The sequence below is a fragment of the Polyodon spathula genome, chromosome 18, assembly GCF_017654505.1.
Source record: "Polyodon spathula isolate WHYD16114869_AA chromosome 18, ASM1765450v1, whole genome shotgun sequence".
In the NCBI taxonomy this organism is placed as follows: domain Eukaryota; kingdom Metazoa; phylum Chordata; class Actinopteri; order Acipenseriformes; family Polyodontidae; genus Polyodon; species Polyodon spathula.
The window spans coordinates 29,225,611-29,250,374 of record NC_054551.1 but is presented as its reverse complement, the minus strand read 5'-3'; the positions used below and the strand labels follow the sequence as shown (position 1 = coordinate 29,250,374).

Here is a 24,764-nt window from a genome sequence, read left to right as displayed (position 1 = left end):
ATATATATATATATAATGAGTTGAGCACAGAAAGGCCACCACTAACCTACCTGCACTGCTGCTTGATTTGAGGATCACCAACTACCCCATATTGTACACTTTCACAAACTTGAAGATGTGGTACGACATACACTACTCTTGTTACGCATAAGAATTATTTTACTTGCCGATTTATTTGCTGGAGGGAAATGAAAGCATGGTTTTAATAAATAGATCTCAGAGTTAGTTTTAGGTATTTACTGCTACTAATTGTATAATGAACAGGTCATGCTTAAATGGGAAATTCATCCCTTTCTTCTACCTTATGCCTGTTCTTTTTTTATATATAACTGTATACTTGTGTCCTTTAATACATTTGCCTCTGTTGCACATCATATTCTTCTTCCCACGCTGCTGGAATACATGAAATAAAATGCAGATCTGCAGACTTTCAAGATTTTCTTTACACCTTGAATCCCTGAATCCTTGAAATCAGTTTGTGGGTTTCACATTTCAGACTTGCTGTTTATTACCTTTGAATTCTGTTTCACGCAGAGAATTGTCAGCATAACATTGATTTCAGCTGTATTTCCTGTAAAAGTCAGGTACAATATGGTCTTACTATCTCCATCCCATCATTCAATTAGGGTCCAGCTAGGGGGTTATTTTATAGTGTCACAGTATATCATTCTAATAGTACTGAGTTTTACTAAATTTGTGATATCTATATCATTGCATTGCACCCTAAGGGAGTCTTGTGTATGACATATAGTGTGGGGCTGCTTATTTGTATGAGTCCCCACACAACGAGTTGAGCAATACATCTTTAAAAAATGACATTTCAGGAATTACTTTGAAACTTTAGATGTTTTAAATATGATTTAAAACATCTTAGGTCATCCCCAAGCTTTTTTTTTTATTTGTTTTGTTTAATTTTCTAGGAGTTGATGGAGCAAATTTACAACAAAATGAAGCTAATTCAATTTCTGCCAGTCCACACCACCCTGTCACTGGTGTTAGTTTAAATTAATGGTCCAGAATCTGTCTTGTACCCATGACTGAATACAGCTGTTGAGCGTCTGATGATTTATGATAGGACCAACATTGGTTTACACTGCGTTCATTGTGACTGCTGCAGCTTTATTGAATATTCCTCTTCACTAATATTTCTTTTTTATTTTGATTGCAGTTTGAAGGATGCAACAAGGCATTTTCTCGACTCGAAAACCTTAAGATCCACCTGCGGAGCCATACGGGAGAGAAGCCCTACCTGTGCCAGCACCCAGGCTGCCAGAAAGCTTTCAGCAACTCGAGCGACCGGGCAAAGCACCAACGCACACACCTGGACACTGTAAGCACATGGAAACTTAGCTCACAGTCTTGTAAAGCCACTTCTGAAGTGTGCGCTTGTTTAGGTACTTGTTAATTGTGTCCTTTGCGAGTTCATCACACAGGCCAGACTAACTGCGAAACTGTGCATGTTTTAAAGCTGCTTTGTACGCTTTTCCAAGATTGATGAGGCACTAAGATATTTTAAGTGTCTCTATTTACACACTCGTAATGACAAAGCAGCCACACTGAAAGCAGATTTACACATGTAAAGTCACGCTGTGTTATGTTATACATCTATAAACTGTCATTTTGTAATTACACATCTAGTTAAAAAGGAACTACTCCACTATATGCCACTTTAATAAGCAGCCTTACCAAGTGTTCAACCTTTTATTTCAATGGGCCCTATTCACAAGGGTTAAACTCGCTAGTAATTAAAGACAGATTTGATTAACTCATTGAATGTGATATTCAGGAAACATGACTGTTTTGGTTTCTTAATATACAGTGTAGAAAAGTTTGATCAGTCTAATCAACATAGACGTCCTGAAGCAGCAGATGGAGAAGTCATACAAACTGCAGCAGTTGTTCATACTGCAGGTATTGTACCTGAATGCAGAGAGAGTCAACAGGGTTCATCCCTCTCAACAGCTCTATGAAGCAGGCAACCACAATTATGTAGTTATCTATTAACATAATTTTATTTAAATAAACAAAAATAGTTGTTATGCCATCGAAATCCTATAAATACCTCCACTGTTTTCAAACACACACACACACACACACACACACACACACACATATATATATATATATATATATATATATATATATATATATATATATATATATATATATATATGTGTGTGTGTGTGTGTGTGTGTGTATATATATATATATATACACACACACACACACTTTAAAATTGTTTCAAAAAATTAAAGGCAATTACCCAGGAATGGAAATAAGACTCCTAGGTTCACCCATTCCAGGTTTTATTATGAGCTTGATGAGCCACAGTGTATGGGCCATATTCTCAGGTGGGTCTTATACAAACTCATTGTAAAACCAGGAATGTATCAAACCGCTATGCAATGGGGGTCTTATTTCCATTCTGGTTACCCAGGCGTAGCACCCAGCACAGCTGCAGGGTGACAGGATTAGAGGCTCCACTGGAGATCCTGCAGCTGTTTTCTAACTCTCTTTTCTACACTTGCCCCAAAAAAAGCAGTCACTCTGCTCAGATGTCTCTCTTGCAAAGCAAGGAAAATTCTGAGCTGCATTAGATTGATCTGAAAAGCAGTCACTCTGCTCAGATGTCTCTCTTGCAAAGCAAGGAAAATTCTGAGCTGCATTAGATTGATCTGAAAAGCAGTCACTCTGCTCAGACGTCTCTCTTGCAAAGCAAGGAAAATTCTGAGCTGCATTAGATTGATCTGAAAAGCAGTCGCTCTGCTCTGCTATCTCTCTTGCAAAGCAAGGAAAATTCTGAGCTGCATTAGATTGATCTGAAAAGCGGTCACTCTGCTCTGCTGTCTCTCTTGCAAAGCAAGGAAAATTCTGAGCTGCATTAGATTGATCTGAAAAGCAGTCACTCTGCTCAGATGTCTCTTGCAAAGCAAGGAAAATTCTGAGCTGCATTAGATTGATCTGAAAAGCAGTCGCTCTGCTCAGATGTCTCTCTTGCAAAGCAAGGAAAATTCTGAGCTGCATTAGATTGATCTGAAAAGCAGTCACTCTGCTCAGATGTCTCTCTTGCAAAGCAAGGAAAATTCTGAGCTGCATTAGATTGATCTGAAAAGCAGTCACTCTGCTCAGACGTCTCTCTTGCAAAGCAAGGAAAATTCTGAGCTGCATTAGATTGATCTGAAAAGCAGTCGCTCTGCTCAGATGTCTCTCTTGCAAAGCAAGGAAAATTCTGAGCTGCATTAGATTGATCTGAAAAGCAGTCACTCTGCTCAGACGTCGCTCTTGCAAAGCAAGGAAAATTCTGAGCTGCATTAGATTGATCTGAAAAGCAGTCGCTCTGTTCAGATGTCTCTCTTGCAAAGCAAAGAAAATTCTGCGCTGTATTAGATTGACCTGAACAACAGCAGATTAAAATACTGCCATGTGTTTAGATAACTTAACCAGGATTACCAAAATCAAACCTTTACCACTGCATGCAAGTCTCTTTAGAGTAGCTGTGTTATTCTGGGATATTTCAATCCGCTACTGTTTAAATCCATTACACAGACTCAAATGAATGTACAGCCGTCTGTAAAGGTGAATGCAAAAATAAAAAAAGGCATACAGTTATGTGAAACAACCAAACTGCCAGTTTATAAAGAAATGAATCACTAAGTCACCCAAGCAGCAGGCATTACTCTGCCTCGTTTCTTGTTCCACATCTTGGTTACAAGTAACAGTATGCTAGCTGAGAAAAGACTGTGGTCTGGTTGATCACATTTCAGTTCTAGGCTTTATGATAGCAATATTGACACCTCATAATAAAGCTTAAGCCTGGAAATGGCAATTATATGACTGTGGATCTGAGACCTCTTTTACTCCTGTTTTGCTGAATGTTCATGGGGCAGAACCCTCTGGCTTTAATGATATTTATTTTTTACACAGCAAAACTTTTTTTTTTTTTTCTTTTATTTGAGACAGCCCGGCATTAAGGAATGCATAATGTACTTTATGCTAAGAAAAACAAACAAGTCCAAGAAGTTAGTCTGTCACTTTTTCCAAACCCAAGAACTGCTAGAATAACAATGTCTTTATTTACAGAGAAGTCAAAATGAGGAATTCAAGCCTATTAAAGCTGCAGTATCCACTTTCACTTTAATGACCACTAGTTTAAAAACAAATACAAAAAAATAATCTTTTTAGTGCTACCAGCTTTATTGTGTTGTTGAGTAGTACTTGAATTCCAGACTCTAGTGTTTATTCTAATTAAGATTTCTCACCATGGCTCGTTTCTGAGAATTGTTTTGAAGACCAATTCTAACGAGGTAGAATCCTGCACTGGGTTGCTATATTAAACAGGCACTGTAACGACCAGGTCATACAGAACTTCGTCCTGTCTGGCTGAGCTGCTCTTCTAACACACCTGGTGGAATCTTCATTTAGAGGCAGGAGCTTGTGAGTTCAAATCTGCTTGCAGTTGTTCACAGATCAATACTGTACATCGAGTTACCTACTGTTGACTCAGAAATGTCTTCATCTAAACAATGTGGGGAAGCTATAAAAAAGGCAAACAAATTGCTCGGATACATTGTGAAAAGTGTTGAATTCAAATCGAGGGAAGTAATGTTAAAACTGTACAATGCATTAGTAAGACCTCATCTTGAATATTGTGTTCAGTTCTGGTCACCTCGCTACAAAAAGGATATTGCTGCTCTAGAAAGAGTGCAAAGAAGAGTGATCAGAATTATTCAGGGTTTAAAAGGCATGTCATATGCAGACAGGCTGAAAGAATTGAATCTATTCAGTCTTGAACAAAGAAGACTACGTGGCGACCTAATTCAAGCATTCAAAATTCTAAAAAGTATTGATAATGTCGACCCAAGGGACTTTTTCGACCTGAAAACAGAAACAAGGACCAGGGGTCACAAATGGAGATTAGACAAAGGGGCATTCAGAACAGAAAATAGGAGGCACTTTTTTTACACAGAGAATCATGAGGGTCTGGAATCAACTCCCCAGTAATGTTGTTGAAGCTGACACCCTGGGATCCTTCAAGAAGCTGCTTGATGAGATTCTGGGATCAATAAGCTACTAACAACCAAACAAGCAAGATGGGCCGAATGGCCTACTCTCGTTTGTAAACTTTCTTGTGTTCTAATGTTCTTGAACAATTATTATAATGAGATGCACAAAGTTAATCTGTCTCTTTCTTTCTTTTCTTGTTCTCCTCTTCTGCTTGTGAATGTTCAGCTGGAAGGTATAGTATTGGCTTTCGCTGTCTTTTAAAATCCTATTAAAGCTCAGTTTTTTACTAATTAAGGATAACTTAACTAGTAGAGCTCTGATCTGAAGGCATTACCCCCTGGTGGTTGACTATGTAATGTCGGAAAATCAAGGTTTGTTTGAGAGTAGAAACTTATAAACAGTGCCTTTCTTATTGTTATTTCAAACATGTGAAATATCCCCCCCCCCCCCTTTTTTTTTTTTTAAATGGTTTTGCTTTCCTTCCATTTGACTTTTTTTTAAAGCTATCTGAATGTTCTGAGGTCATCTGCTGTGTGGTATTGCCTTGCAGTAAGACTTCTTGATTGATAGATGAAAGTTAAGTGTGGTATTGCCTTGTAGTAGGACATCTTGATTGGTAGATGAAAGTTCTGTGGGTTCTAATATATATTCTTAAACTCCCTAAAACCGTCTTATAAAAAGAAGTAGATATGACACATTGAATGGAGCCATTTTGTTAAATAATTTGCACCTGGTAAATGACATGCTACTAGTGTAAAGCATCAAGTCATGTTATAAAGCACTTATTGCTAAATAAATTCCTTAGTTCTTTTAACACTGTATTGCTGTAGCCTGTTCTTGTCATTGTTATTATTAATAATAATTGTGTAGTGTTGTTCATGTCATCCAATATAACACATATTAGATATATTGGTTGGTGTTTGTGTATACCAGAACATTAAACTAAATGTGTTGCCAAAAAGGCTTGAGAGCAGGAAGATTTTCTGTTTTACTTTTAAGTGGACCCTTATGCATGTTCTTTATCCCCAAGCTTTTGTCACACATTAACATGTCTCACATTAGCCCTGTGTTGCTTGTGCATTCTAAGTGATCTATTGGTTAAGCCCACGTATTAATTATTTGCAGCCTGAGTCAAGGAGCAGATGTAATAACTGCTCTTAGTTTTGGGAAGCACTCCAGGAGTAGTGCTGTCACTAACATTATGTACAGCTGGGCCATTGCCAACAACCCTATACACTAGAGAAGAGAGACCTGTCAGCTGTGTGAACTCTTTGCAGTCCCCCCCCCATGTGCTTTTTAATTTGTAAAGTAGTCCCTTCCTATAAGATGTCAAAGGAGTTCACAGTACTACGGTGTGTTTAATACAGAAAAGTGAGAGGCTATGGGAATTATTTTCTTACATATTTCTCTCTTTTATTTTTTAAACACGTGTACAGAAACCATATGCTTGTCAGATCCAAGGCTGCACCAAACGCTACACAGATCCGAGCTCTCTCCGAAAACATGTGAAGGCTCACTCTGCTAAAGACCAGCAGGTGCGGAACAAGGTAAGACATCTGCCAAATCTGTAGCAGCCTGCAAAACTGTTTATATGTTTTATTTCTAAATATTGTGGTGGAAACAAGAGGCGTATGTGGGGTTAAACGCTAGGATGTCGGTGGGGTAGTTGGTTGTCAGTTTATTTTATTGCAGGCCAGTCACAGTGACTTTAACAATATCTTGGAACTCGCGTGGATAAGACGAGCCGAAATAAGCAACTCTTTCTCTTCCCTACACGTAACTTGCAAGCGTCATAAAAAATCCTTCTATGACTGGCTACCAATGAAAAGATTATGTTGCAATAAATTGTAAAGGACATCAAAGTCCACTTTCTGCACTGTTACACAGTTGCTGTGGATAGCTAACTCAGCGTTGTAATGTAGACCAGTCCTATGTGGTCTATAGAGTCCAAAGGCTTTGACTTGAAGTTAACGGTCTGAAGCTGGATTATGTCTAGACTCCTGGGGGAAAGGAAACACCTTCTGTTCCCTCCAGACTTGAAACAAAAACTTGAAAACACAACAGCGATAAACACAAATGACCTTAGGAACATGTACAGTAATGTGCCTTCAATGTTAGATAAAGGCCAACTTTGTATATTTACAGCATGCTTCTGGTTCTTTAAGCTGGTGCTAATTTTAAATAGCAACATCTGTAGGTAATTGGCACACATGCCCATATTCATACAACACTCACTTCATGATTATTTTAACAGGGTTTTAATCTGATGGCAGATTGATTTACAGTCATGTAAATACTTTATTTTAACGTTGCACTGTAGCGTCTTTGCTGTTAGGAATAGCAGCACGGTGCAATCAGTTTTGTTATGAGAGCGCAGCAATTCGCAAATGACAAATCCTTGGCTAAAGCTGCTGAATTTTAAATTGAAACTTGAGGAAGGTTGGTTTTGTTAATCCACATTTCCTTGTGTTTTGTAAAATGGGTGCCTGTGGTTCACAATCATGCCTCTCATAAAGTAACCCCCTCCTAAGTATAAAGGCTAAATGTCACAATGAATTGTTACATTTTTATTAAAGCATTTTGTTGGTTCCGGTCCAGTCTACACAACTGTTGCTTTTTCCTTTTCTGACTTATTAGAAAAAACATAATTGTACATGAATGTCATGGAAAGCCAATACATAAATCCCTAATCCAGAAACAGGAAGCAACTGCCTGCCCTTAAAAAAACATTAGAATTGAAAGAGTATAGAACAGTAAAAAAATAAACTGGCTGGATCAACACAGTCTATTTTCTCCAGTCATTCTCAAACGAAAAGCAGGTTGAGCTGTCGGGCAATTAGGCGGTTGTCCCTAATGCAGTCATTTCTATAACCTGTGCAAGGTGACCAGTGTTAAACAATCGATTCGAAGCCAGCTTTACTGGAGACAGAGCTTGAGTCTAAATCCTGCAGTATATTTCATTGACTGTTATACAACGCTTTACCTTACCTTTTTACCTTATCATTATTTCACTGTTTTTCTGTCTCATTAAGGGTTAGACACACCCGTGAACTTCGTCTTTGTAGCATTTTCTTAAAATAAATTAACTTATGTGGAGTACAGAGAGAGCAGGGTAGTGGAGATAGGGAGATTTATTCCTAAATGTATTAAGTTATAGCTGACAACTCATATATTCACTTCTAAGTATAGTATGACAGTATAACAGTTGAAGCTGTAATCCTGTAATGGAACTTCACATTTATCCCATTTACTTGCCTCCTGTTTGTTACTGGCAAAGATTACAGCTGCTAATCATTATGATTGATGGTTGTGAGGTTTGCCAGTGAAAAGGGATGGTTTTTATAAAGGAGAAACCCCTTATCCAAACCCCTTATGATATCTTTACTAGATTTGGGTTAACAATAGTAACACATTATCGCGATGGCATGATCTCAGCACGCACATTTCCAAGAATTATACTCCTTTCACCACAAAGACTTCTGTCAGAATCCATCTTTCATTTGTCACTCAAGCTCACTGGATTTTTCAACCGCTCTTGTGGTTGCTAGTCAGCCATACTTTAGGGCAAATAAAAGAGAAAAGTGTAGAAAACTGAAGTAGATCACACTTCTCATTGGTGGGATGTGGGTGATGTTTCTGGAGTGTGGTGAGGTACAGATGTAATGGTGATGGCTGGGCATGAATTAAGATTTCCTGAGTGCCATCATCAAGCAAGGCTTGTGAAAACCAGGAATGGGCAGACATGTTCTGAATGGTTTATTTGAACCAACCCTACCTCCATCCAGGCCTTATAGTATCTAATTCTTGCCCTCTAGGATCAGAATTGTACCCCTGTGTTACACCAAGTTAAAGAAGAAGGCATCTTTTTTTAAAAGCATGGTTATGTCATTGATTTGAATTGCTCTATGGATAATCTGAACATACCCAAGTATGGCATGTGTGCCCATCTACTCAGTGGATATTTCTACAGAATGCGTCACAGAAGAGCAGGATGCCCAAAATAAGCTATCCCAAGGGTTCTTAAAGCACAGCCTTATAAGACAGAAAACACACGATACGAGGAACCATGTGAACAAATAAAAAAACAGCCGCAGTCCATCATTACTGAAGCACTGGTGTTCGTTATGTGCCTAAAGATCGGCACGAAGTCTTAAAATTACAGTATCATTACATTCATTTATAAAAGTTAAGACTGGAAGGGAAAACCCATCATCAACCCACACACTCCACGTCAGTCTTTCTCAAAATGTAACCAAAACATTATGCCAGACCAACATCCTGTATTCATCAATGTTAAATCTTACATTGCATGCCAAAAAAATCTATGTAAATGCTTTTTCCTCCTTACTACTATATTGTACCTGCTGATTCTAGTTCAGTTATTCAAACTGTGCCTGGGACTTTAAACAGATGTTTAATGATTACAGCTATGGCCAAAAGTTTTGCATCACCCTATCGAATTAACTAATTTTGGTTAATAAAGTCGAATGAAACCTGCTGAATAATGTTACGTTAACATATTGAATTACATAGTGTCCTACAATTGGTAATAAGAAGCATGTAGGTGGTCCTTGAAACCCCAAAAAGCTGCACCTCCAACCAGCATGCATGTAATACAGAATTGAGGGAACTAATCCCATTAGAATAAACTTCTTTATGCTTTCCATCTCTTATTGTGGACCGCTGGATCAGTCTTCATTTTGTAATGTAATTGCAAGGATGCACATACATTATGGATGTGTGGACAGAACACTTTGAAGTCGACTATACTAGTCCTACAGAAGTGGTTTACACTGCGCCGATGTAATCTGTTACTGCTGATGCTAGTTTACTGTTCATTGATAATTCGTATTTTCTAACCCATTATGAAAGCCGCAGCTGCTGAGAACAGATTGTTAGATCCTCCCACTCTATATCAGTTACTCTGAAGTCCCATCTCCTTCAAAGTGACGGAGACAGTGGTGGCTGCTGAGACCACACAGTATAATGTATTGATTCTTCCTGTCTGCCTGCCTGCACGGTGGCCATCATCACTCATATACCCTGTTGCACAGCCCCCGTCTATTTGCATAACCGCCTAGCATCAGGGATTGTCTGTTTCCCATATTACACACTGGTCCCATTAAAACCACTTTAACAAATGTGTATCTGCCAATCTTATTCTAGTATTGTCTAGATCAGGGTTGGTTGCTGGTTTTTGTTTCAACCAATCAATCAGTTACTTAATTGAACCAATTATTGGCTTAATTAGTCAAGATTAACAGGTCTTCTAGATCTTTAGCCACTGGGCCCTGTAAGATTAATCAGTTTTGTTTAATGTTGGCAGAGGATCTGGGGTGATTTACATCAATCGAGAGAAAGCATCCTTATTATACGCAATTATATTCTCTGATACTATTGTAAAGTAGAATGCTACAATTCTTTTTCAAAACTTTTTTTTTTCCCTCTCCTTTTCTGAAATGATAGTTGCGCCCTTGCAACCAGCTGGACCAAGATCTCCTCAATGAATGTCTGGCTGTCCAAAATCTCCAAACAACCACTTCTGCACAGCACCTGAATGGAAAAGGTGGGAGATCATCTGGGCTCAGCCATGACATGTTTACAGGTAAGGAGCCATTTGAATGGCAGTGGTTAAGCTTGGGGTGTTAGGTGATGTCACGGTACTCGGCACAATCAATGCACAAAGCATTAACGCTATTAAAGAATGTAAGCCACTTCTGGTCAGAAAGAGTGCCAATAGTCTAATGTATGGAAGGAATAATTGTCGATACCAGACATACGTTTAGTGTGCCAGTAGTGAGGATTCTCTTCCTGTAGCAAAAGTTCTTATATTCATTACAATTTTCCATGTTTGTTTTATATAAAATAAAATAAAAATTTTTAAAAAAAGCTCTCCCACATTTTTTTCAAAGAAACCACAATATCAATGTGCAGAACGGTTGGCCTTGGGGACTTCTTTTGTTACTGTGGCCTTTGTTTAGTGATTCCAGGATTTTGTTGCAGTATAAATTGCAGTATAAAAACACCACCAAAATAAAATGTTATCCTATTACTTTGAATTAATGTGACGCCATTTATTTTAAATTGCTCAAAACAGCTGTGGCGTTTATTCAAGGTCAGTGGTAACTGGAAGTACTGCAGTACTGGTATATATTTTTTTGCAGTATTTGAAGGAGGCGTATATATTTAAGTTTACAACTTGATCAGGATGGTGAAGACGTCCTACAACGCAGCTTTTAAACTGAAAGCTGTTGAGCTTGCAGATCAGAAAGGCAATCGACCTGCTGCTCTAGAACTTGGGAGTTGATGAGCGTCGCACTAGGCAATGGAGAAAGAAAGTACCTCAGCTACAAGAAGAGCCGACATCTTCACACGGTAAAAAAAAGGAGGAACACAGAATGTGCATGGGAGTTCCTCCTTCATACCAGCACTGCTGATGGTGACAAAAACGAAGATGATTTAAATGTTCACTCAAACGAGGAAAATGAAGAGGAGGACAACAATAGAGAAGTTGTGTTTGACTAGATGAGGACACATACCAGTATCAGTACACAGTGCTGTCTACCTATTCTTTTTCTTGTTTGGTATAAACTCTACAGTAAAATACAGGTATATTCCAGTGTGTAATTGTATTCTTTTAAATACATGTTATTCAAGTTTAACCAATTAATTTTGTTTCTAATTGTAATGTGTTTCCATACTATGTTTTTTTTATGCATTTCTGTTTTAAGTGTGCATTTATTTCAGCTGGAGTAGAGAAAAAAATGTACATTTCATTATTGAGAAGGGCATTTATGCAATGGTGGTGTCTATTACAAATCTGATATCTGAGTGTGGCGCTTATACAACTAATACGGTATTTATAAATTCATCCCCTTATGTGCTGGTTCAAAGCTGTTTGGTGCTCTGGCTAATGGAAGCTGCCAGAAGGAAGATGACGTGAAGATTAATAATATGCAGGCTGGTTGTGTCCTGTTCTTTTTAATGCCATAGTGCTCAACATTGCACAACAACAAACCTCAATTATGGAGGACTGGGCCCACATGCAGGGCACCCTCTCTGGGTAGTATGGCTTCAGTCTGGTGCCTGCTTGTCTACTAACATTTTTTGGAAGCTTCTACATGAGAAGGCATGAGGGAAAAGCATCTAGGATTTTGTTTGATGAATTCAGTGTAATGATATGATGTAAGAATTTCTAAAATCTGTCAAATGGTTGATGAAGGTTTTGTTTGCACATGTGGGGAAACGTTTTTAGTGACTCTTCAAGCCTAACAGATTTGCTGTATCAGCTGTCAAATTAAAGGGAAAGGAGGCTGTTTTCAAGCCTGAGCTTAGCAATGTTAAATTTGACTGTTGAGAAATTTAACAGCTCTTAGAAAAGAAGCAGCATGTCATGGAAAAACTCAAATTGTTGAAAGGGGACCTCTTTATTTCTCAGTAACGCTCCTGCTCCATGCTAGTGACAATATACCAGCCTGACTACAGCTAGGCAGTAATAATTCCAAACATTCTCAGTCATGAATATTGCCCTGTCACTGATAAAGCTACAGCCAAGATAAAACTTCTATTGACAAACTTTATATTTATTAAATGTAAATAAAAATGATTTTCTTCACACAGAATGTGTGTGTGTTCTGTGTAGTGCAGCTACAGCATTTGAACCCTCAACCATTAGCATTTTAATCCAGGTCTGGGTTCAGATTTCAAAACCACAGGGCACATCTGAATGTTTGGAGTAATGATGTGTAATAGACGAATGGCAGCTCATTGGATTGGCAAAGTGGTATAGAGCCTCTCCCCTTGGTTTTAGATCAGGTTTCCTGTAGCTCTGCGGTATACAGTCTTTGTCCTCCTGGGTCCAGTAATAGTCCAGATTTGTGTTTCAGCACGAGCCCAAGGTTGCATCACCTACACTGTATTGTAGTCTAAAAATCAGTGCAGAAGTGTTTGGGTTTGGCAATAAAAATCCAAATACCTGACTACGACTGCCAATAGGATGCAAGGACACCATGGGCAGCCAGGATGGCACAGTTTCAATTTAACAAGCCTGCAAGATGTTTGAACTGTTCTGAAGGGATACAGTACTTATTCCTCAGTGCTTCAACAAAGAGATTGGGGATGGGAATTTGCTGCAAAATATGTTCTTTGTACGTCTGTTATTCTGGGTAGCCTGTGATTCTGTGTCACCTGCCAACTAAAGACCATGCTACAGCCCTCTATCAATGTTTATCGGAGATTGCCAATCACATAACACTTGTATTGCTGCTGAAGGCTTTCGATGAAGCAAAAAACATGGCCGGTTGGTGTTCCCTGGGTTTCTACTGCATGCTGAAATGAGTACTGTGGTTCTCATATCGCCATCAGCACATTTCATACCATTCATCTCAACAGTGCACTCATTCAGTTTTTCTTAAAAATAATTAGAAAAAAAAAAGATATGTCTTGGGTCAAAACATCTTGCATTTTAAAACAGGTTACACAATGCATTTAAACAATTATAGTGTCAATTGTTTTTAGAACAAACATTGATAAATGCATGGTTTATTGGAATAATAAAAGTATATTGCCACGATAATTATATGATTTGGTGAAAGAGTAAATAAAATTAAGTCTAGGTTAACCCTTGTTTAATTTAGTGAGTTTGCAAATTAACTCTATTTGCCCCCTAGATATGTATGCAGGCTCCAGTGCCCATCACAATGGACAGGCATCTGGGCTTCTTCCACCCACTCAAGATTTATCCTCTCGGAACCAGTCTCTCGAAGGCAATATCAACAGCCCACACAATCATCTGTCATCTTTGTCTGCAGTGGAAAACACAAGGGAAGGGTATGTATTAAAATTACTATGAATTCTAAAACAAAACATATATTTGTCTGTGTGTGCGTGTGAATATATACATCAAAGATCACTGGGGGATTGTGGGGTCATAGTGTGCTTTGTTTTAAAGAAACCGGCAGTAACAAAAAATGACAGATAAAAATAAATCTGGTTAAGGAGAACACAGCCAAACAAACAAAAAATAGCAGGTTTTGTCATTGTGTTTATCATGAATAAAAAAAATAAATGTGACTTTTGTCTTGTGTGCTGAAGCAGGATGAACATTGTTCAATTTAACAAAGTTCTCTGCTTTCGGTGGAAAAGAAAAACAATAAAGAAAATGTCATATGCGTGCTTTAGCTGTAGCGATTTCCCTGTCGGTTTCTTCTCTGCACGCACCTCCTGGCACTTCCTTTGTAGTCAGTTTGGCTACATCGAGTATGAGATACAAACCTGACCAGATAGCCACACTCAGTCGCTCAGGCAAGACGTGGAAACACCCCGTTTTGTTGCTGTGAAAACACCCTGTTTTGTTGCCTTGGGCAGGCATATCCAGAAGCACTAGGCAGTGGAAATGAGAAAATAGTTCCCTGTACCGGGGGCGTGAAGTCTGCACGCTGCCATCCTGGGACTGCTGTGTGACTGTGTACACACAATATAATACAATACACACCGTAAAATAATAATAAAAACAAGAAAACACAGAGTAGGCTTCAGCCTGGTGTTTGGTCTTCCTGTCATTCAGAACATACTTCAGCACTCATTTTGTTTTTGAACTTTAAATAATTTCTAACTGGAGCCTAAAGTTTAAAAAAAAAAAAAAAAATGTGATGACAACACTAATTCCAGTGAATTGCAAAGTTTATATTTGTAAATTACATTAAAATGATGTGTCTGTGAAGACGAGGAAGAGAAGAAAAAAAGTCTGTTTCATTGGGTAATCAGAAAAATCTGCCCTGCCAGGACAGACTGGGTACAAAACGTCTAGTTACATGTGCCTGAAGATCCAACATTTGATTAAAATGTTTAAAGACTGTGGTATACTACACTCTGCCAAAGTCAATATCAGTGCAGCGCTTGTTTTTCCCCAAATGGATTAGCAAGACATTTAAGCATTTTGACAAAATAATCTAACTTGAATGCAGCAACAGGATCTGACCTCATGACTAAGTGTGTTTACTCTGGCTGAAATGAGACATTTATATCATTTTAATTATTAAATACTAGTGTCATTTCTGTGGCTAATATTAAAATATGCCAGATAAAATCTACTTTAATTACTCTATATACATTTAAATCCCAGCTAGGAAAAGTAGGACGATTTATTTATCCAAACTCGTTTTATGTGTATTAGCTTGCATTTCTAGGAGACACGGTGGCTTCGGAAATGCTTATTTTGTTAAGGAATTTAGTTATATCCCCTAAAACAAGAATTTAATTTGTTAGATGTTGATTTCTATACACTAGCTGAAAGATGGAAATCACACAGAATATGTACAGAGTGAAAATAATTTTTGAAACAATTTAATTTTACTAAATAAAATAAATTGAAAAAACTAAACAGAAGGGTTGTTTTTTTTTTTTATTTATTTTGTTATCAGAACCTTAAGTTAGGTACCTTTTATCTACATTTTAGAAATGCAGTTATTTTTCTTGGTCATCCAACAAGAAAGAAGTGTGTGTGTCTTATTATTCCCATTCACAAAAACCTAAACAGGAAACACTTTTGAGTAAAATCAGTAAAACATAACTCTTAAATCCTAATTTTTGAACAGTGTTTAACTAAAATGTCCAACCGTTACCTCTCACGCTGAACTGTCAAGCAAAAAAAAAGACGAATGCGCACAATGCAGAGGGAAACAACAGTTTAAGTTGCTTTTTTCACCACTTCTCTGTACAACCAAATACAACTTGCAAAATCACATTGCTGGCTTGCAACATCCCCCCCCCCCCCTTCAGAAGAAACCTTCTGAAAAAAAAACATCTGCGTCGAAATTTGAATGAGTCAAAAAAAAAAAGTGTTATTTTTATTATTATAATTTTCCGACGAAACATATTCTACCATTATTTTACGACGACTGTGAACGAGCCAGTAATCAATTAAACAGCAGTATATCCAAACATTTTAATAAATCAATTATAAGTATGTAACAAGATTTATAAGTTTGATTAATAACTTGGTTAAGTTCATATTGAAACATACATCAAAGTATTCAATATTTTAAATGTTAACAGCTAATTTGTCACAAAAAGATGTTCACCATAGGCACCAACTGAATTTTTAAATGAATGTTATCAAGCACAAATGTTAGTATGAAAACGTTTCTACAAAAGGAAAAAAAAAACATTCCAGCACCTCAAAACTGAGCCCACAGTACAAACGCATTCAAACTCCTGTAGCTGCCTTTTTTGTTCTTTATACTTTGCAAAATGTATTCTTTAGTAGCGAATTCAACATATTGTAATTTTGTCAGTCCTGAACATACTTTTTACATCTGCCAGCAGAGCGATTACATGACTTTAACACTGCCCTATTGTCAGAGCTCTCGCTCTACATCCCACCTACAGGTAGGCAGTCTGTTGATTTGTGAATTTCAGCTTTGATTCACAGTCCGCCAATACTGCCTTTCTACACTTTATTTTTCTACAGTTACAGCTGCCCCCGGCGCCTGCTTTTCACTATTAATAGTAAAAAATACATAGAATGTCATCGCTCCTGCGGCCCACCATTGGGCCACGGCCCACAGTTTGGGAACTTGTGCACTAGCCAGCCCACTTGGCAAAATACAATAAGATTGTCCAGTACTGGAATCTTGAGGACGAGGACTGAAAGGGACTTCATTATTTAGAATGAACAAAACAATTCTCAATTCAGCATATTTGGGCTTCAAAAACCATTGAAGAGCGGCCATTTTGAAAAGAGCTTTGAAACAAACTTTCAAGTTATAAAAGTTGTTGGGATGTTAAAGGGTACATAGACCTTACAATTTCCCATTATCTGGAAATATAAATAACACAAAGTACAAGGGTACACAACGATGTTGATTTGGTTAAACTTTTAAATTGCATTCCCTGCCTCAAGATGGCTTCCCATCTACCCTCATGGATCTCTCAGAACTACATTTCCCGTCATCCTCCTGCTCACATATGTACCTGAGATGGTTTGAAACTGCACCTGGCAAACGTCGTGTAGATACTATACAGCCAAGAGCTGTCACTCAAGTTATCAACTCTTTCCTTCACAAATGCGGGGGGAGGGGGGGGGGTGTAAACCAGTCTGTCAGCCGGGTTTCTCTAAGCAGTGCGATTAAGAAAGGAAATCTTATCAGAGTCTGACAGTCCTTAAAATAATATACATGCTGTAACTGAAACAGAATCTACCACCTGTCATTGCACTTTGAAAGGCAAGATGCAGTAGGAGAATTTAATGTGGTGTAATAAATACAAAGTGTATTTTATCTCAGAATGTGCTAATGTTGGTGAATACTAAAGGTACCCCCCTAAGGGGTGTTTATAGGTAATTGTTACCCCACCACTTCTAATATCTCATAAACTATTTAAGAGTTCAACTCCCTACATTAAAGGTTATGGAACCCCCTCTAGGAAAATCTAACGACACCCTTCACTTTGACCTGTTACCTAAGATTGCTGACATATTGTGATAATGAGACTTTCTGGGTTCTGCCTATAGATTTTGGCTACATACCACTTAGACAATTATATTCTGTGATTCTCAGGGTCAAGTTTAAATCATGGGTATAGCACAAAACAAAAAAGTTACCATTCTGTAGCATGGGTTTTATGCAGATGTTTTGTTCAGTCGAGTTCCATTACCAGTTGTTCAATTGAATTTTTTTTTTTCACAAATCTCTTTAATATGGCCATTTTACTTCAAATTAGTTCCCTTTTTTTTTGTTAGATAAATGACCATGAAAACAGCCATGGTACAGACAGGTGCCATGTAACCTTCTGCAGCGCACCTCAATCCTGTCTTAAACAGCGTCTGCCATTAGTTATGGAGATACTGAGAACTGTGCATAACTTTGTAAAGTTTTAGTTATCCAAGCCTAGCTTCAAACTCATGCATCCAAAGAAAGAGGCTTAAATCCCTGCATGCACCCACTCTGTGATTACATTATTAAATGTTAGACCTCAATAAAACTGGAGCTCTTTGGATTAGAACCTGCAGGTTTCTGATGCTCAGGGTTAGTGGAAAATGAGAGTTTATAAAGGAGTTTTACCGTCATAACCAGAAAACAGATAATGTCACAAAACTAAATCCATTCCCACAACAGTAAGCCAAGACACCAGAGTAATCCATCACTTTGTTTTAAAACCTGGCACGCAGAAGCAAGATGTTAATGTGCAGCCCCAAAGGAAAAACAGTGTACAGGTGATGGAACAGCAGAGACAAATAACCTCTGGATACCCATGAATCCTGATTTATACGGTACAACAAAAGCATCTGCTATTAAACTGTTTCACCCAGAGGCAGTAAACTGTTTACTATACTTTAAACTGTTATAGAACAGAAATGTATGGTTCTGATGATGCACTTTACAGATTCAGAGCAACATTGCTTTATGCATCACAGAAGCTTGTGAAAGCCATAAAAATCAATCCTTACCCGAGAACCTAAATGTTTTATCCTTTAAGATGTTGGTGTTTCTTTCTGTTTTGTCTTCCAAGTGCATTACATGCATATACTGTGATCTTAAAAGAGTAGGTATTTTAGGTTAATATAATTTATTGCCGGTCTTGCTGGCGGAATGTTTTTTATTATTCTTAGGGAGATTTTGGCATGTGTCTGCCATGAAAACATGATACTTCTCCCTATGATAACAAGATTGACATATGTGTTTGAGCAAAACGGGCGAGTGGGAGGGCATGCAGGCTGACGCACATCAATTCCAGCCCTGACAGGAATTATGTGGTTGTTTCATGAGCCTACCAGCGCCATCCTCTGGCAAAAACTCAAAAGGACGTTACCCAGCAAACAACATTATCAGGCGCTACGGTGAGAGAAACCACATGGCTGGTGCGGGCCGGCCCAATCTGGGTTACTCCATTATGTATTTATGATACAACCATGTCAAATATATATAATGGAGCATTGTTTTTCAATGCATGTTAGTTGGCATTTTACTTAATGCGTGGCAATTACTGTGCACAATAGGCCACAAAACGTGTAGTCAAACTTGCTTATAATGACTGCTGAAGGGGGACCGTCTGTAAGTGTACTTTTATAGTTTGTGGTCTTTAGAAAGTCATTTTATTTATTGTGAAGGGTTCATCAGATTCATGTAATATTTGCCTACAACACTCCAGGGGGTCACAAGGAGGTATCATAAATATTCAGTTCGAGGAGTGAAAAGAACCGAATCTCCAGCTGTGTCACCCTCTGTCTGCGGTGAAACGTACTGCTGTTCAAGGAAAAGTCTCTTCCGTGTACACGTCTCACAATGGTAGAAATGCTCCACGTCGATTCAGCAGCCTTTGCGATCGCATGCATCTTTCAAAAAACTGTATAGTATAGACTCACACAGGGAACTTCACTAAAGACTCTTGTCAGGGAAGCATATTTGGAAAGACTGCAAAACATGAAGATGATCACCAAGGTAAATACTACTGAAAGATTCGCATTGCATATGAAAAGATTCTTCTCATTCCTTCAGAATAGGCGCAGGCACCTGGCAATGATTAGCTTATGATTCATTTTAGCTGCATATAGAGGCTAGTTGTAAAAATATGAACAGTATAACTGTTTCCTGAGTTTGTGCTGACAGCAGGTCTCCTGAGATCCAGCTCTGCACAGAAACACATGGCAGCACATTGGGCTACATCCAAAGGCTGGATTAGCAATATTCATTTTAAGTTAATATGAAGACTACAGAGCATCTGATATTTATAATACGTTCCGTGTAAATGGAGGAGTGATGGGGAGGATCTGGAGATGAACGAGCCAATGGAACAAAACTTTATTCTTAAGGCCTTGTATAGAGATCAATGAAGATTAGGTTTGAATGTTGCTTCTGCCTTCATGCTTGGCTGCAGATAACGGACCCTATAGTTAATATATACAGTATACACATTAGAAACGGTGCTTATGTCAGCGAGTTTAATAATGTTTATTATATTTTAGCCCTATACCACTTTTTTCTTTTTTTTTTTTTTTTTTTTTTTTTTTTTTTTAAAGCCTTAGACTCTGCCTTAGTGCAAATTGTGTGAAAGAAAATTTTTAATGTTATCAATTCTAATAAAATAACTTGTAGCAAACTGTGTAGCATTCTGGTTTGTTTGTTTTTAGTTTGAGAGTTTAGCTTTTTGCACAGTAAGGTCATCTTGCTAATCTCACCCTTTTAGTTTGACTACTACAAAAAAATGACTTAATAATAATAATAATAACATATAAGGTACTAGATATAAATATATTATGAGAGTAACAAAACAAGGTGGTGTTAGTAAGACAGTGTTACTGGACAAAAAAAAAATCAGACCAACAAAGCATATTTCTGTAAAGATACAGTATTCCCATAGAGCAATGGCTTTCAACCTTTTTTCTGAAGGGTTCAGCTCAAGTACGCTTACAATTGTTGCTCTAGGTTGCCCTGACCAATGGGCTGTAACCACTGACCATGTCCCCCCCCCCCCCCCCCCCCCCCCCCCCCCCCCCCCCCCCCCCCCCGTTTATTTAATATATAATTTATGTCACAACCCTTTGGGACTGACAATAAACTGCTGATTTAAGACAGAATACCAAACAGTAGGCTTAATTCTTAAAACTTTTAATTACAAGCCTTTTGATGCACAGAATCAAAAGGCAGTGTTTAGGAATCTCTTCAGAAAAAAAGAAAAAAAACCACATATTCGCTTTCTATTCAACAAAGCTATTATAAATAATCCAAAACAGTCTCCACTGTAAATTTTAATCACGTTACCATTTACTTACCAACTCAGAATAATTATGTGTGACGTTTAAAATGTTAATATATACAGTATACACATTAGAAACGGTGCTTATGTCAGCGAGTTTAATAATGTTTATTATATTTTAGCCCTATACCACTTTTTTTTTTTTTTTTTTTTTTTTTTTTTTAAAGCCTTAGACTCTGCCTTAGTGCAAATTGTGTGAAAGAAAATTTTTAATGTTATCAATTCTAATAAAATAACTTGTAGCAAACTGTGTAGCATTCTGGTTTGTTTGTTTTTAGTTTGAGAGTTTAGCTTTTTGCACAGTAAGGTCATCTTGCTAATCTCACCCTTTTAGTTTGACTACTACAAAAAAATGACTTAATAATAATAATAATAACATATAAGAGGTACTAGATATAAATATATTATTTTTGACGTAACAAAAACTCAGGTTTTGTTAGTAAAACATCGTTTTTTGTCATGGACAACAACAAAATCAGACCAACAAGGCTAGTTGTTTCTGTAAAGACATTTCTTCCCATAAGAGCCGGTCTGGCGTTCACCAACCTTTTTTCTGAAGGGTTATTTTTCAGCTCGAGTACATACTTACAACTTGTTGCAACTACTGACTGACCAACCAAATAAGCAAAATATCCCCCCCCCCCCCCCCCCCCCCCCCCCCCCCCCCCCCCCCCCCCCGTTCATTAAATAATTTGTCACAACCCTTTGGGACTGAAAATAACTGCTGATTTAAGATAGAATACCAAAACAGTAATTCTTAAAACTTTTAATTACAAGCCTTTTGATGCACAGAATCAAAAGGCAGTGTTTAGGAATCTCTTCAGAAAAAAAGAAAAAAAACCACATATTCGCTTTCTATTCAACAAAGCTATTATAAATAATCCAAAACAGTCTCCACTGTAAATTTTAATCACGTTACCATTTACTTACCAACTCAGAATAATTATGTGTGACGTTTAAAATGTTTACAACATGAAAAACATTAACCTCAAACTATAATAACTAACAATGATAAACTTCTTATTAAAGCCAACATAAAATGATTCAAAGGGACTAGGTATACATTTTCTTCATTCGTTTTTCTTCTGCGAGTAAGAAGTGTGTCTATTTATGGCACAAGAATTGATACACAGATTAATCTGGATGTGTTAAAATACCCCAAACAATACAACAAGCCGATGTTTCTGTTAATAAAAAGCAGTTTACCGGAGCATTTATACTTTAAAAAAATAAATAAATAATGCAGAAAGAAAGAAATAATGCAACGATTAGTATTCAAGGCTACAACGAATTGAAAACTGAAAAGAAGGTCCCTTAGGCAGAATCGCCAGACGGCCGACTGGTTCACACAATATCAGAGTGGAAATCCGCTCAATCAAAATCACACGTGCGTACCAGTGGATGATAATTTAGAAACTATACTATGCTAACCTTTGAGCTGCTGAACAAATATATATATATATATATATATATATATATATATATATATATATATATATATATATATATATGCACAGTGATTTAGAAAGAATCGATTCAAGATCATAATTTTCTTTTTCGTTCATTTCTGTATTTGCCTTTCTGAGTCGTCCTGCGTACCGACTGTGATCCTTAGACTTAGCCCCAAGGGTGCGCATCCCCCGGTTGAAAACTCCTGCTGTGTAGGTATAGCATGTGGAGTCCCTAACCCATCTGGTCAAGACAGAAAACAAATCCAGCATTATTTACAACTGCAAGTACTTTCATTCCATTATATAGTTACTGTATATAGAAAACTATCATTGAGGTTATTATAATTTTTTTTTTTAAAATAGGAACAGAGAAAATACTTCTAACCTGTATCGTGTTTGGAACAAAGTTCTTTTAGTTATAAAGACACATGCTTCACATATTTTAAAACTTCTGAACCATGGTTCCCCTCATTGCATAATTGTCCATATATAAGCAGCAATTACCCGGTACAGCATTAAAAGGTTATTATAACCACATGGTCAGTAGCCAAGTAGAAGCAAAATAACCTTTAACATACTAGCTTGAATATGTGTATTTTAAAATGTTTTGTGAGTGGAATTAAATTAGTCCTCTTCTAGAATTGTATGTGAGGTTATATTAAAATTCTTCTTAACTTTAGCCTTGGGTTAGAGGCATCAGAGTCTGTCTGTTAAAGGTCACATTTGCAGCCTTTTATCTGGTCATTACTTGGGAGAGGTACATCCAATATGATCAAATGTTACAGGGAGTGGCTCAGTGGAAGGTGTCACTCTTCCCTGTGGGACACATCTAATCCAGTTAAGACAGATCTAAACCCAACGTGGCACTGGGAGGGCTCACCTTGTGGTAAGCAGGATAGCATACTGAACCAAGAGCCTGTGGTTTGCTTTCTGTGAGGAACACGGTTTAAACCCCGTTTTCCAGGCTATATACTTGGAATAATGTATTAAAAGTGCTTGTATTCATGCCATGTTTTCCTTACTCCACTCATCCATGCAATGGAAGTAAATGAAGCTGACCACAACAATATACTCGGATTGTCTCTTTAGCAACCGCATAATATGTGTACATTTATTTAAGAATTTACAATAATACAATTTAAAATCCGTAGCGCCTCATGGATCTACTTTCCAGACCGCGCTTTGTACAGATTCCCGCCTTAAGGTGCAGTGGTTTAAAGGGGCCGTGGTGAATTATCAGAAGCGCTGGGGGTTTCTTAAAACAACGTTTGAGTTGAAGGCGCTTCAGAAAGATGCGTTTTGTTTCATTTTGAGTTTTCACTTTTCTGCCCTGGTCTTTTCCTAGGATTGCACCCCCGCTGCTGCTGCCCCCATGTATCAGCCCAGTGAAAACCGTAGCGCTTCCAGCAGCACAATTGGAGAAGCACAGCTCTTCCTCGTCACAGAGTCAGGCCCACAGCGAACAGCAGCTTGCCGCTCACCAGAAACCTTACCTGCACTTCCAGGACCAACACACACATGAAGGTACTCTCAGCATTCACGTCAGTGTAATTCAGCACCACTTTTATTTCTGCTGCTAAGGGTTTTCCCACTTTCACCCATCGGATTTATAGATGTTTTGTTTTATTGGTGTGGAGAAAGATGATATTCGCTTTTACATTATAGTGGAATTCACTGGACCGTTGCACGGTACACGAGCTCACCCCACTATATTAGCCAAAAGTATGACGCACGTTATTAAACAGCAACACAATACACGCATGCAACTTCTAGCCCAATTCAAATTAAAACAGATTTTTGCAAAAGGATAAATGCACTGGCAGTATTACAGGATTAGCTTGAAACTACTAAGGTGTTGTTAAAAGCAACAGAAAAGCTGGTACAAATTCGCACTCATGCAAAGGTTTAGTGGGTCTGTTCTAATTGTGTTTCTCTTTTGGAAAACAGCTCAGATCCAACCAACCGTTTCATATGCAAACATTTAAAAAGGAAAAGAAGACATACTGTTGGCATGTACTTAAAACTAATAATAACAACTTGAAACAATTAGTTTAATTATAGCCATCTGTGGTCAAAATGTGAAAAACACAAATGACATGTATAATAATAACATTCATAATAAAAATAATACTGTTACATAGGTTGAAGTTATTTTACATATACCTGAAAGTTTTGTGACTAAGCTGTAGAAACTGCTGGATTATTGTTGCCAGTATAACAAAATTATTACTGTCTGGATTATTGTTGCCAGTATAACAAAGCTGCCAAAACCACAAGCGGAAGTTTCTTCCCCGTATTATCCATCAGGAAACAAATGTGTATTGAGAGAGTCGGCTTTCAAAGTGCTACAAAGACGACTTGATTGTCACAGAAAAAAAAAGGCTGGTCCCAAGAGACTTTGGAGCTGCTTCCTAATTTCTATTAATGTGGTCTTCAAACAGCAAAAGTATCATTTTGATTAAAGTAAAAGTTAAATTACTATCATCATGTTATTGTACACTTCATACGGTTTGAATTGCTATAAATGCATGCACATATGGTGGACACGCAATGTTG

General features: G+C 37.7%; 1 protein-coding gene across 1 annotated transcript in view; it reads left to right on the top strand.

Moving 5' to 3' along the window:
* Positions 1 to 24,764, top strand: part of LOC121330722 (zinc finger protein GLIS1-like) — a 58,655-nt gene that overhangs the window by 30,127 nt on the left and 3,764 nt on the right. Inside the window, exons 4-8 of the mRNA XM_041277442.1 lie at positions 1,169 to 1,330; positions 6,441 to 6,551; positions 10,471 to 10,609; positions 13,674 to 13,833; positions 23,554 to 23,732. Of these exons, the coding sequence (XP_041133376.1) occupies positions 1,169 to 1,330; positions 6,441 to 6,551; positions 10,471 to 10,609; positions 13,674 to 13,833; positions 23,554 to 23,732 (751 nt within the window). The remainder of the gene's footprint in view (positions 1 to 1,168; positions 1,331 to 6,440; positions 6,552 to 10,470; positions 10,610 to 13,673; positions 13,834 to 23,553; positions 23,733 to 24,764) is intronic.